The sequence below is a fragment of the Orycteropus afer genome, unplaced genomic scaffold, assembly GCF_000298275.1.
Source record: "Orycteropus afer afer isolate SDZICR_OR568_19922 unplaced genomic scaffold, OryAfe1.0 scaffold00502, whole genome shotgun sequence".
Taxonomy (NCBI): Eukaryota; Metazoa; Chordata; class Mammalia; order Tubulidentata; family Orycteropodidae; genus Orycteropus; species Orycteropus afer.
Genome location: NW_006922089.1, coordinates 1030566 through 1044908, shown reverse-complemented (window position 1 = coordinate 1044908; position 14343 = coordinate 1030566). Strand labels below are relative to the sequence as shown.

The following is a 14343-nucleotide window of genomic DNA, read 5'->3' as shown; positions in this document are numbered from 1 at the left end:
AACTCTACGGGTCTGTTTTCTCTCTGGCAGCACCGAAACTTACATTTTTCTCCATGGGGGGAGGGGGCAGAAAAGAGAGAGCACCAGGCTTTTGTGTAAATGGTAGCGAGGGCCGAAAGGAGGCCACCATGTTTGCAAAGATCCGAATAAGGATTTAGGGGACAAGCAGGCGTGCGGCACTGGAGAGGGTAGCATCCATTCTGGGTAAATACTGAACCCGTTCACGCTCTGGGAGCTTTCAAGAAATCAACACCCCGAACCACACCCAGGCTGCAACATGGCTGATCAGACCACATAGACAAAGGGGCTTTGGTTGCCAAGCTGCCTCTGCCCTTCGACCCTGCAGCCTTCCCGCCAAACCTGTATCCAATCAGAGAAAGTCACCGCTCAGGAAGTCGAGAAATGGCCAATCGTGAGTGGTAGACCAGGGTTGGGCCCGCCCCAGGGAGCTCCGGACCAATAAGGACGGGTAGCGGCAGACCAATCCAGGCAGCACGCAGAGCCAGGCGGCAGTTGGGCGCGCGGCTTTCGGCAGTTGAGGTGAAGAAGCGGCGTCGGCGGCAGCAGCGGAGTTCACCATGGTAAGGCTTCAAGGATGGGCGGGCCGCCGCAGACCGGCACTCGTTGCTGGACTCTGGGTAGTTCCCCACAGACGCCGGGGTGGGAGGGCAGACGAGATGGCCATGTGAGGTGGCCTGAGGGACAGGCCCACTCGAACAGGTCCGTGGAGTTCCCGGGGCGGCCTCATCATGAGGGGCCCGACCTGTAGGGCGAGTGGAGGGTGGCCATACCTGGGGTGCCTGGAGGCCTGGGGTCACGGAGGGAGTGGGTGAGTCTATGGGAAGGGACCACGGGTGCAGGAGCTTGGACATTTGTCTTCTGAGTCTGTGAGCCTCAAGGGCAGTGGTGACCCTGAGCATGGGTGGGGAAAAGGCAGATGGCACAATGTCGCCGCTACTCAGAAGTTGGGTTTGAAGAGCCTGGGCGGCAGGAACGGTGTTTGGGAGAGGGCTTTTGTCTAAGACTATGCTGATGGCCCTCACTCAGTAGAAAGGGATGGGATGACAATACCCAAGAGAACAAACAATAGTGTGGGGTTCGTGAAAAGACTTACCCTGCTGCACTGTTAAAAATTATCGTTAGATGCTATGGTGTCTAGTCTGGCTCATGGTGACCCCATGTGACTGAATAGAACTGCCTCATGGGGTTTTCTATGGTATAATCTCTATATGAACAGATCTCCAAATCTCTCTCTTACAGAGTAGCTGGGTGGGTTCAAACCACCAACCTTCCCGTTAGCAGCCCAGTGCTTAACTATTGCACGACCAGGGCTCCTTTCAGGATTTAATAAAGCCTGTATTTATACAGATTATTGCTATCTATATTTGCCTTAGTGGAAATTAAAACAAAATTTGAAGTATTCATTTATTATTTTTTCATTTAAAACATGTTAACATAAATAATGAAGATCCGTGTCTGAATAACCATAGTTTGCCAGTTACTCTTTCAAGTAAAAATGGTGTTCCCTGAAAAAAGTGGCAAGGATGAACGTAGAGGACATTATACTGAGTGAAATTAGTTAATCACGAAAGGTCAGTTATATGAGACCACTACTGTAAAAAGTTTGCCTAAAGCATTTGACTGCTAACCAGAAGTCTGGCGGTTCAAACCCACCAGCCACTCCTCAGAAGGAAGACTGAACAATCCACCTCCATAGAGATACCACTTTGGAAACCCAAGGCCGGGTCGTTATGAGTCAGAATCGACTTGATGGCAGGGAGTTTTTTTTTTTGGTACTGTTAAAAGTTTTACAGACAGAGAATTGTTCTTTAAAGGTGACCATGGGTGGGAGGGGAAGGGAGGACAATCAGCAACTGCAGAGTAGACATCCATTGACTTGGGTGATGGGAAAGGCAATATGCAATAAGGAGGAGGACAGCACAAAATGTTCAAGGCAGTGAAAAGATAGAGAGGAGCACAAGATTAAAAGACAACAAAGGTGAATACTATTACATTGACAACACTGCAATAATAGTAATAATAATTTAGGAGTGGATGCATAGCTGGACACTCAAGCTGAACAGGGGTGGGAAGGCAAATGGGACTACACACACAAATGTATATGGGCTGCAAATGTATCCATGAATGTAGTAGAGCATACAGGGGACAGAGTTATGAAAACATCTTCGTCATAACCAAACACCTTCAGGGAATGAGTTGCTGGGTATGGAGGCTAGGGACCATAGTCACTGGGGATAGTAGTGTCAATTGGCAAAACATAGTCCACAAAGACAATAGTCTACATCCTACTTTGGTGAATAGTGACTGGGGATCTTGAAACTCTGTGAGCAGCCAGTTAAGGTGCAACTATTGGTCTCTTTTTGTCCGAACCCAAGAAGAGTGAAGAAACAGTCCAAAGGACTAATGGAGCACATGACCTCAGCCTCTACCACAACCCTGAGACCAGAACTAGATGGTGCCCACCTACCATTGCTGATTGCTCTCAAAGGCATCACAATAAGAAGTCCTAGATTGTGTGTGTGTGTGTGTGCGTGTGTGTGTGTGAGAGAGAGAGAGAGAAATGTAGGACAAAATTCAATATCATAAAAAAGACCAGCCTAACTGGTCTGATGAAGACTGGGAAAACCCCTCAGACTATAGCCCTTTGATACACCTCAAACTAGGAAGTGAACTTAACCCCCGTGATTCAGCTGGCAGCCAAATGATAGACAGACCTATATAAGGTGAACAGTAATACCAGGAAGATGTACACTCATTATATCAATAAAAGAAAAAAAAAAAAAACTGGCTAGTTCAGCTGGCAACTCAAATGCTTTTCCTTGAGACAATTCCACTACTGTATGTGGCAGAAGTGTTTTATGTAACATCCTACTTTGTCACAGTATCCAAGGATAGGGTTTTTTTTTTTTTCCCTTCTAAATTGTATGTTTGTTGTTGAAAATATACACAGCACAACATACATCAATTCAATAGTGTCTACATACACAATTCAGTGACACTGATTACATTTTTGAAGTTGTGCAACCATTCTCACTCTCCTTTTCTGAATTGTTTCCTCCCCCATTAGCATAAAATCATTGCCGCCTAAGGTTGCTATCAAATCTTTTGAGTTGCTGTTGTAAATTTGATCCAAAGGGTAGAAATTTAATAAAATCAATTTTTATTTTTTAACATGGATATTGCTAAGTGAAACTTTTTTTTTTCTTTTTGCTTTTGTGTCATCAGTGCAACTGTCCCCAGTGAAAAGGGCTGGTAACATTTTAGTCCTATTTTAAAATTGGTTTTATCCTCATATACCTCTGTAAAGGTCCTGGGTACCCCTAGGAGTCTGGGAACTCCACTGTGATTACTTTAAGGATGGTTGCTGGGTAGAGAGAGTGAATCAGTGATGGGAGGTGGAGCTTTATTGTAATGGAAAGGAGGAGGGGAGATCTGTTTGCAGATATGGTGACAGGAAATTGAAGCTTCTGGCTAAGAAGGGAACACGGTCAACTTTCTGGAACAGAAAGAGGCATTGGTCTGGAATTTGAAAAGGAGGAAGTTTCAAATAATTTTTCCAGAGGACACAACTGACTAAAGAAGTATAAAATTTGATTCAGATGAGGTTGGGAATGATGAATTTACAGTAGCTTTCTATTGAAAGGTAGGAATGATTGTCCTGACTACTTTCATTAGTTTCATTGGTTAGGTAATCTGAGATGGAGGTGCCCTTATTGACCACTGAGCTCCTCGCGTCCATTTTGGAAATGAAATTGGGGTCACAGAGCTAATGAATGATCCTACTAGGGCTGGGTAGCAGAATGTCAAGTTAGGCAGCCTGTGAAATAAGGGTAGCTGAATTTAAGAAAACAATGAATAATATGATTTTTCACCATATGAAAATGGTGTGGTTGGGTGGATTCCAAAGGCCTTTTCCCATAGTGTTAATGAATTCCTTCTCTGGGGGACAGTTCCTTGGCAACGGAGAACTTAATACTCTCTGGGATGAAGTGAGGGACATGCTCCATTGTATTGATCTTTGATGCTACTGCCAATTTGACATTTGGTGCTTGTATAATAGAAAACAAGGAGCTCTGGTGGCACAGTGCCTAAGGCATTTGACTGCTAATCAGAAGGTTGGAGGTTCAAATCCACCAGGTGCTCTGTGGAAGGAAGATGGGGCAATAATCTACTTCAATAAAGATTTACCACCTTGGAAACCCAGTGGGGGTCTCTATAAGCCAAGTCCAACTCGATGGCAATGAGTTTGGTTTTTTTGAGTTTATAATAAGAAATAGGACGTCAGGTGCTTGTGGTTGTAGATTAGAATTTTAGAGAGGATGGGGGACCCCAAATGTTATTTGATCAAACAAGTGGTCAGTGACTATATTGTTAGGATCCTGTCAGAAAAGAGATGGTACATTTAAAATACAATTTTGAGGAGAATCTAAAAAGGAACTATATACAAAGCTATGGGCAATGTTTAAGGAAACCCAATAGAGGAGTGTGTGGTATTTTAGCACTTGTGATGGCTGGGGGCTGAAGGGGTGGGCAGAGAGCCCCACTAGAAGCTGAGAGGGTAACTTTATGAAGACAGCCAGCTGTCAGAAATTGTGGCCTTGATAAAGGGACTCAGTCAGCCCTTGTCATTCAGGAAGGAAGGAAGCCAGGAGCAAGCACCCTGACTACACTGTACTCTAACTTCCCCATCTTCTGCGGGGGCCACCATTGGTCAAACCTGCCAGAAACCAGAAGAAGGTCTACATAGGTCAGCCTCCAGAGCAGAGAGCTGGGTGGGAAGGGTAGAGAGAGGCCATAGAGGGGAAGAAAGAAGACACTCACAGAGTGACCACCTGGGCTTGGGGCAGGGTGCCCTACCACCTAGTCCACTTGACCTTAGTTCACTCTTACCTTACCCTTGGGTCAGGATACCATCAGGCGCTGGTAAAATTGTCAGAGAATCAGTGTGAGGTTAGGTGTGATGTAGAGTTTATTACTGACATTTCTGACTGCCAAGTTTTACAGTAATTTTGGGGTGGTGACAAACAATTAGATTGTGGGATTAATTGTATAATATAGTTAGACACTTAGTAGTTAGAATGATTGGCAGCAGGTCACTTTTCACCCAGATAAAAGGGTCATGAAACCTCATTGGAAAAAAACGTTTGAGAAAGTCCTAGGTACACTGAAGAACTATAAAAATGTTAATTGATAATGCATGGCTTCCCATATAGTTTTGAATTGCCTTGAAGACAATGGGTTTTCCTTTTGTGTTCTGGTTCACAGCGTGAGTGCATCTCTATCCACGTGGGGCAGGCAGGTGTCCAGATTGGCAATGCCTGCTGGGAGCTGTATTGCCTGGAACATGGAATTCAGCCTGATGGTCAGATGCCAAGTGACAAAACCATCGGTGGTGGGGACGACTCGTTCAACACGTTCTTCAGTGAGACTGGCGCCGGCAAGCATGTGCCCAGGGCAGTGTTTGTGGACCTGGAGCCGACCGTGGTTGGTAGGTCCTCAGGCATAAGGTTCGGTTTCCCTGGGTGGTGGTAGAGCTGTACTAAAGCACTTCCTATGCCATTGTGGACAGGCGTCACAGTCACGTGCCCAGGGCATTGTTAGGGAAGAAGCTGAAACTGTCAGTGATTGAAGAGCCTGAGAGACTCAGCTTCTTATTTAGGAAAGCCTGCCCTGACTCTGCCAGCAGGAGGGTGGGCTGACGGTACAGTCCCTCGAGGCTGTTTCCTCCCGGTCAGGGGCTTAAGGAGATGTGCCTGCTCGGTGCACTGAGTGTGGGCTGTGTCCCTGATGCTGTCCATACATTTGCGTTAGTCTGGACCTGAGTCTTGGTAATGCAACTGTACGTTGGAAAATTTCTTTGGTGTCTCCACATTAGAAGGCCAAGGTGGGTTCCAACAAGAACTGCAAAGAATGCACCTTTAGGGACCACCAGGGGTGACAACGTTACTTTAAAGCTGGTAGAACCAGGGCCCCATATGGCGCCCTGATAGGGGATGTCTAGCAAAAATCACACTGACCCGGTGACTGGTCATTAAGGGATTTATAAATTGTCCCCTTTGATGGAGCTACAGGTGTGAGGGAAGTGTAGGGCTTTCTGTGTGCGTGTGTGAGAGGTTCATTTCCCTTCATCTGAATTTAATATGCTGGCTTTTATCCCGCGAGTTGATTTTTCTGTCCATTGGCCAAAAGCAGTATTTGTGATTTGCAATCACACAAGGTTGTTTTCCATGGGAAACTGACGCTGTTGACGTGCGAGGAACAGCACCTGCTGGTGGAACTGACTAGTCTCCCAGCCTGTCCATCTGGGTGAGCACAGGCAGACTCCGGCTCATGAAACACGTGGTCTCCTTGCAGATGAAGTGCGCACGGGGACCTACCGGCAGCTCTTCCACCCAGAACAGCTGATCACTGGCAAGGAAGACGCGGCCAACAACTATGCCAGAGGCCACTACACCATCGGCAAAGAGATCGTCGACCTGGTGCTGGACCGGATCCGCAAACTGGTGAGGACACAGTGCTGAGGACGCCTTGGGGAGTGAGGTTCTGCCTGAGAGGCTTGGCCTCGGCCTGCGAGTGGGAGATCATGTCGGCAAAGTGGGAATTGAGTCAGGTGCACATGGACAGCTCTCACTGTCAAGGGTGCCCTGAATAGCCCCCATGTATCCTCCCTTTTGTTTGCTCTGTGTGTAATGTTCACTACGTGAGGTTTGGGTCTGTACCTGCTGTAGTGGGACACAGAGGGAGCTGACCAGTGGTGGTCTGCGGGGCTCTGCGAGCGAGCTCACGTTTTCTGCTCTCTCCCAGGCGGACCTGTGCACAGGCCTGCAGGGCTTCCTCATCTTCCACAGCTTTGGAGGCGGCACTGGCTCGGGCTTTGCCTCTCTACTCATGGAGCGGCTCTCGGTCGACTACGGCAAGAAGTCCAAGCTGGAATTTGCCATTTACCCAGCGCCCCAGGTATCCACGGCTGTGGTTGAGCCCTACAACTCCATTCTGACCACCCACACGACCCTGGAGCATTCCGACTGTGCCTTCATGGTGGACAACGAGGCCATCTACGACATCTGTCGGCGCAACCTTGACATCGAGCGGCCCACGTACACCAACCTCAATCGTCTGATTGGGCAGATCGTGTCCTCCATCACAGCCTCCCTGCGATTCGATGGGGCCCTCAATGTGGACCTGACGGAATTCCAGACCAACCTGGTCCCGTACCCCCGCATCCACTTCCCCCTGGCCACCTATGCCCCGGTCATCTCCGCTGAGAAGGCCTACCATGAGCAGCTCTCTGTGGCCGAGATCACCAATGCTTGCTTTGAGCCGGCCAACCAGATGGTCAAGTGCGACCCACGCCATGGCAAGTACATGGCCTGCTGCATGCTGTACCGGGGGGACGTGGTCCCCAAAGATGTCAACGCGGCCATTGCTACCATCAAGACTAAGCGCACCATCCAGTTTGTGGACTGGTGTCCAACTGGATTTAAGGTAGGAGTGGATGAGTGTCGTTGTATCTGGCAGATAGCAGCAGATCTGGCAAGATAATGCTCTCCCCACAGCCCTGCCCTCTGGGGAGACTGTCCCTGTTCCACAGCAACTAGGCCAAGGGAGAGCAAGTTGAAGAAGCGACCTGCTAAGGGCCTTATGGTTTACCAATGATTTTATGTGCCCTGTTTCTTAACATCTGCTACAGACAGTTCACTAGTCAGGATGACTGGACCTTACACTTTAGATTACTAACGTGGGACAACTTTAAGGTCTAAATGTCCAGTTGTACTTCCTGGGTGTGTCGTTCACATGACTCCACTGCTTACTAGAGATTCCTGAGACCTTTTGATATTGTTTTATTTTGTGATAGAAATAGTGCTTTTAAAAAAAAGGGAGACCAGGTTTGCTGGTCTGATAGAGCCTGGTGGAACCACTGAGACTGTGGTCCCTAGCTGCCCTTCAGGTCTGGAATTGACCCCACACCTGTGGCTTCCAGCCAAATAAAAGACAGGCATAAGAATTGAACATGCACCTGAGGTAGATACATCCCTTGGAGAGAACAATCATGGGAGAAAGATGGGCTGTTTATGCACAGGGAGACAGTTCAGGGGGCAGGAGTGCATGGAGGGATGGACACAGGGAAGAGGTAACTATCAGTAGGAAGTGGGAGGGGAGGTGTTACATTGGGGTAAACTGAATGTCATCAGACAATGTGTATGTGAACTGCTGTATGGAAAGTGAATTTGCTCTGTAAATTTTCACCCAAATCACAATTTAAAAAAAAAAAAATGGTGCTTTTTAGGCTTCACCTGGTGACACTCCATTTTAGGCAACACATAAACCCGGTGCCTTCAAGTTGATTCTGACTCACATCACCCCTAGAGAACTAAGTAGAACTGCTTCACAGGGTTTCCAAAAACCGGAAAACCAAGCCCACTGCTGTCGAGTAGTATCCGACTCATAGTGACCCCTCCTTGGGTTTCTGAGGTGGTATCATCTACGGAAGTAGATTGCCCAGCCTTCCTTCTGAGGAGGGGCTGGTGGGTTTGAACTGCCAGCCTTCTGGTTAGCAGTCAAATGTCTTAGGCACTATGCCACCAGGGATTCCAAGGCTGTCAACCTTCATGGAAACAGCCCCAACCACACTCACTGCTGGGGAGTCAATTCTGACTCACAGTGCCCCTAGAGGACAGCGTGGAACTGCCCAGAGGGTTTCCAGGGCAGTTGGTCTTCCCGGAGGCACACTGCCTCATCTTTTTCCCATGAAGCAGCTGATGAGTAACACATAGATTTCTGTAAATGGACAGAAATTGAAACTAATTTAGGCAGAGTTGAAGAGGTGTGAGAACCAGGTTACTGCTGTTTCTCCAAACCCAGATGGGGACACTGCCTTGCATGCATCACAGAATATTGAGGTAGCTTCCTCAGCCATCTTTAAAAAAATCTCACCATTAAATGTCTACCAAGAATAAAACGTGTACTCTAAAGATAGATTATTAAAATATCAGACTCTTAAGACCTATTATGAAAACCAGGCTAAGTTCCTTGAGCTACACCTAGGTTCATTAACTGTGCCCTTCTTTGATAAAAGCCCTTATCTACGCTTGCTTTACTATGTTCACTAAAGCTTCAACATGGACAATGAGCTATGGACCTGATATTTGTAAGTCCTGAGGTGTTGGGGAAGGAGCTCTGGTGGTGCAGTGGTTAAGATATTCAACTGCTAACCAAAAGGTTAGTGGTTTGAACCCGCCAGCCACTCTCAGGGAGAAAGATGAGGCTGTTTGCTTCCATAAAGGCGAACAGCAACCCCATATAAACAGCCTTGGAAACCCTCTAGGACAGTTCCACTCTGTTCTTTGGGGGCACTGGGAGTTGGAATCGATTCAGTGGCAGTGGGTTTGTGTATGTGGTAAAATATTAAAACAATGTAGACCAGAAAGGTGAAGTCCTCACCCTCTTCCTCAGAGCTTTCTGTTTATCGTGAGATGCCATTAGGCACATGCCAATGACACACTTTCTTTTTTCTGGTAGGTTACAGACTCAACTCAATACACATGTGACCACAAAGATGAGGAGGATGTAACACTTCCACTTGGAGAGGCCGGCTGGCCTTAGAGCTGTAGGGCACCCCTAGGTTAGAGTGAGAAGCCCCCTATGTGCTTCTCCTTGCCACTCCCAACTCTAGTTCTAGAGTCTAGATGCTGCTTGCTCATTGGGACAGGGCAGGGCCACCACCTCAGCACATGTCTCAATTGTATCCTCCAACATGCTGTTCCCCCAGTCATCCAAGGTGCCAGCCTGTGTCTGTTCTTATGTTGGTTATCGAAAAGTGCTACAGTGGTTAAAGTGCTTGGCTTCTAACTGAAAGGTCAGCAGTTCATATTCACCATCCACACTGTGTGGGTGAAAGATGAGGCAGTCTGCTTCCATAAAGATTACAACCTTGGAAACCCTATGGGGTGATTCAGCTCTCTGTTGTATAGGATCGCTATCAGTCAGGATCGACTTGATGGCAGTGGGTTTGGTTGTTGCTGTTAGGTGCTGTTAAGTCGGTTCCAACCCACAGCAACCCCATATACAACAGATGAGACGCTGCCAAGTCCTGCACCATCCTCACAGTGATTGCCATGCTTGAGCCCACTGTTGAGCCACCATGTCAGTCCATCTCATTGAGGGTCTTACTGTTTATCGCTGACCCTCGACCAGTTGATGTCCCTCTCCAGGAACTGGTCTCTCCTGATAATATGTCCAATGTGAGGTGAACTCTTCACCATCCTTGCCTCTCGGGAGCATTCTGACTACTTCGTTTTTCTGGAAGTCCACGGTATATTCAATATTCTTCACCAACACTGTAATTCAAAGGCATCAATTCTTCAGTCTTCCTTATTCGTTGTCTAGCTTTCTCATATGTATGAGGTGACTAAAAATACCGTAGTTTGGGTTAGACCCACTTCAGCCTTCAAAGTGACATCTTTGCTTTTCAACACTTTAAAATTAAAGTCTCTTGCATCAGATTTGTCCAATGAAATATATTTGATTTCTTGATTGCTGTTTCCATGGGCGTTGATTGTAGATCCAAATGAGGTGAAATCCTTGACAGTTCAATATTCCACAGCATAATTATATAGAATTCTTCAACTTATTTTACTTTTCTCCTTTCCTGGCTTTAGAGAATGTTCTGGAGAATAAAGGCTTCTCCTGTGTCTGCCAGCAGTCCTTGTTGTTCCTTTGATTGTAGATGGGTCTTTGCATGGCCTGTGTGTCTCTGTGTTCTCCTCTTTATGAGACACACTCGGCAGTTAGGTTTAGGGCCCACCCTAATTTGGAATGGCCTCAGGAACCCAACGAAAGGAAACCCTATTTCCAGACAGATCGTATTTACAGCTCCAGGGGCTGTTAGTACTTCTGCATTCCTTTTTTGGACACCCTTCAGTAAGAACATTAGGCTTCAGAATAGCGAGGTGGTTAGGTTTTCAAGAGCCAACCACTCTCTGAATTCTGCCTCTGCCACTCACAGCTCTGTGACTCTGAGCAGGCTTCTGTCCCATCCTCTCTGATCCTCCCCAAGAAATGGGGAAAACACTTTCTACCCACCTCTGGGAATGACATGAGGATAAACTGGTGATTATGAACACATGGGCTCAGCTCATTGCCTGGGCACATACAATTGCTTCACTTTTTGCTTAATGACGTACGTTGGACATACTTATTTATGAGTACAAAGTTCAACGGGATGTTGTTAAATGCCACCAAGTCAGCTGACTCGTGACAGCCTTGTGTTGCCTGGTCCTACATCATCCTCATGGTCACCAGCACGTTCGACTCCATCTCACCAGGGGTCTCCCTCACCCTCTGCTTCACCAAACATCACATCCTCCTGTAGCACTTGATCCCTCCCGGTAACGTGTCTGATGATGCTAGTCAGACAATGTTCTTTTGTGATCCGTAAGGTTTTATTGGCTGATTTTCCAAAATAGATCACCAGGCCTTTCTTCCTAGTCTGTCTTACAGAACCTCTGCTGAAAACATCACCAGGGATGACCCAGCCGACATGTGAAATACTAGTTTATAACACTTCCAGCAACATGCAAACTCCCACAGACGGGTGGTCATGATAATTTAATTTCCTGTGATAGGCATTTCAGATTTCAGTTTTTGCCATTATAAACATAGCTGCAAGAAAGCTACACACAGATCTTCATCAATGTAGCTTTGTGCTCTTCTGTGGGTAAATCCAAAAAGTAGAATTACAATATCAAATAATATTGATAACTAAAACCAAACCCATTGCCATCAAGTCAGTTCAGACCCACCGTGGCCCTAGAGGACAGAATGAAACTGCCCCATAGGGTTTCTAATGCCGTCAGTCTTCATGGAAGCAGAATGCTTCCATCTTTCTCCCGTGAAGAAGCTAGTGGGTTGGAACCACAGATCTTTTGGTTAGCAGGGAATGCTTTGACCACTACATCAACAGAGATCCCTTATAAATAATGATGGGTATTGGCAAAAAATATAGTACCAATTTCTACAAGTAATCATTTTAAAAATATGTATTATTTTCTAGGAGCTTTGGTAGTGTAATGCCGAAAATTCACTTGTACAAATGAGCTCTGGTGGCTTATTGGATATGGCATTTGGCTGCTAACCAGAAGGTTAGCAATACAAACCCACCAGCTACTCCATGGAAGAAAAATGGGGCAATCTACTTCCGTAAAGATTTCTGGCCTCAGAAACCCAATAGGGATTGCTATGAGTTGGAATTGACTTGATGGCAGTGAATTTCGTTTTTTTGTTTGTTTTTACACCTGTACCTACCCATTTACCTATATGCCTATACATGTACGTGTGTGAACTTACCACTCTATTTTTGGTCCTTTTTGGTGTTGTGTTACAGGTCATTTAAACTAGGCCCATAGCTTTAATTATTGCTCATCATTTCTGAGACCAGTATAAACTTTACCTTTCCTTTGTCTTGACAGGTGGGCATTAACTACCAGCCCCCCACCGTTGTCCCCGGGGGAGACTTGGCCAAGGTGCAGCGTGCCGTGTGCATGCTGAGTAACACCACGGCCATCGCAGAGGCTTGGGCACGTCTCGACCACAAGTTCGACCTCATGTACGCCAAGCGTGCCTTCGTGCACTGGTACGTGGGTGAAGGCATGGAGGAAGGAGAGTTCTCGGAGGCCCGGGAGGACCTGGCGGCACTGGAGAAGGATTATGAAGAAGTGGGCGTGGACTCCGTGGAAGCTGAGGCTGAGGAAGGGGAAGAATACTAGGGGGAGTGTGCCTGGCAGCCCTTTGTTATCTCCCCCGTGTAATATTACGGATTTACCTATTAAAATTTCTGTATTAAGGCTTTCTATCTCTTGTGGTTCATTTTGACAGAATTTCCAATCCAAATACCTGGGTCTTCCAGATAGATTTGTGGAGGGAAAACATTCCTTTGTTCACTTTCAAAAGGACAGGAATCATGTGTGCATGTTTAATTTAGTTCTGCTTAGACTGCTAACCAGAAGGTTGGCAGTTCAAACCCACCAGTCACTCTGTGGAAGGAAGATGGGGTGATCTACTTCCGTAGAGATTTATAGCATCGGGTTGCTATGAGTCAGAATTAACTCCATAGCAGTTTTTGTTTATCCCAGAAAGGCTTCAAAAAATTCGGTTGAGAGAATTAGCAAAAATTATTTAAAATAATTTCAGTATTAAATCCTTATTTCTCCACACTTGGTGTTCTATAGCAAATAAAACCGTAATCTGGTTTTGTCACCCCAAAAAGCAGCTTTCTGAAATCATGGTGTGGCTTTTCACACACCATGTGAGTATGGGCGCAGGGGCAGCATAGGCCCAGCTCTGAGAGGTTTTTTTCCCCAAGTTCTCCCATGTACCAGTCAGGTCCAGTCTGAGGCAGCCACAGTGGCACCTCCTGCCAATCATGAAATAGGACCAAACGTGGGTCCCTGCCTGGTGCGCAGCCAGGCCAAAACAGTTTACACACTGAGTGATTAAGAGGAGAGAAAATCATTTATTGCAAAGCGGCAGGTACCCATACCCAGTAGCAGTACCTAGTTCCCATACCCAGATCTGACTCCCTGAAATTCCATCGAATTATAGTTTTGTAGGTTTTAGAAGAGAGGATTATGCATATTCATAACAATTTCAGGAATCTGGGTGTGAGATGGTTGATGACTGGCTGAAATTTCCTTTGCCTCGGTTTAAAGGGACATGAATGTTTTGATCCCGCGAGTGCACTTGTGTACCAGATGAGTCACACCTGCTTCCTGTCATCAGCTGATGGTGGCTTAGGCAGAGGGGAGAGTGTTAGTTCCCAGTAACTTTGTTCCTCTCTGTCCCACTGCGTATATCCGCAGGCCACAGTTAATTTTCAAGTTGTTTTCTAAAACCCAATGTGTTTATCACCTGTGCCTACAGAAATAGGAAAAAAAAAATTTTTTTCCATTCAGTTCTTAAGGAACTGAACTTACTGTATTTACTTATCTGTCTCCAACCAGGTCCTATATGTTTATTCATCTATCTTCAAGCTGTGTCCTGGGTGGGGAAATAGTTGAGGGTAATTAAGTTTACTTATCTATTCCCATCTGGGGTCCTATCTAATCTGTTTTAACCAGGGTGGAGGAAACAGTTTTTACTTTACTCCGTTTCAATCACGCCTCCCTGATGTCCTGGTACCCAGGAGCAAGTTCTGGGCACTGGTGTTTGCCATAATTTTTTGTGCCAGCGCTCTGGTCGCTTCTCATTGAAGTTTGTTTTTGTGTAACTACGGACAATCGGGGCAAGCAGCCTAGCTGACTCCCGGCTCGCCTGGGTCCAGGCCAC

At 46.5% G+C, this 14343-nt stretch overlaps 1 protein-coding gene across 1 annotated transcript; it reads left to right on the top strand.

Moving 5' to 3' along the window:
- The first annotated feature begins 5289 nt into the window (after window positions 1–5289).
- Window positions 5290–12785, top strand: LOC103209547 (tubulin alpha-3 chain). Its single transcript, XM_007955434.2, has 4 exons — window positions 5290–5509; window positions 6376–6524; window positions 6826–7506; window positions 12489–12785. The coding sequence occupies exons 1-4, from the start codon at window positions 5389–5391 to the stop codon at window positions 12783–12785; spliced, it is 1248 nt and encodes a 415-aa protein (XP_007953625.1). The 5' UTR covers window positions 5290–5388.
- The last annotated feature ends 1558 nt before the right edge of the window (window positions 12786–14343 follow it).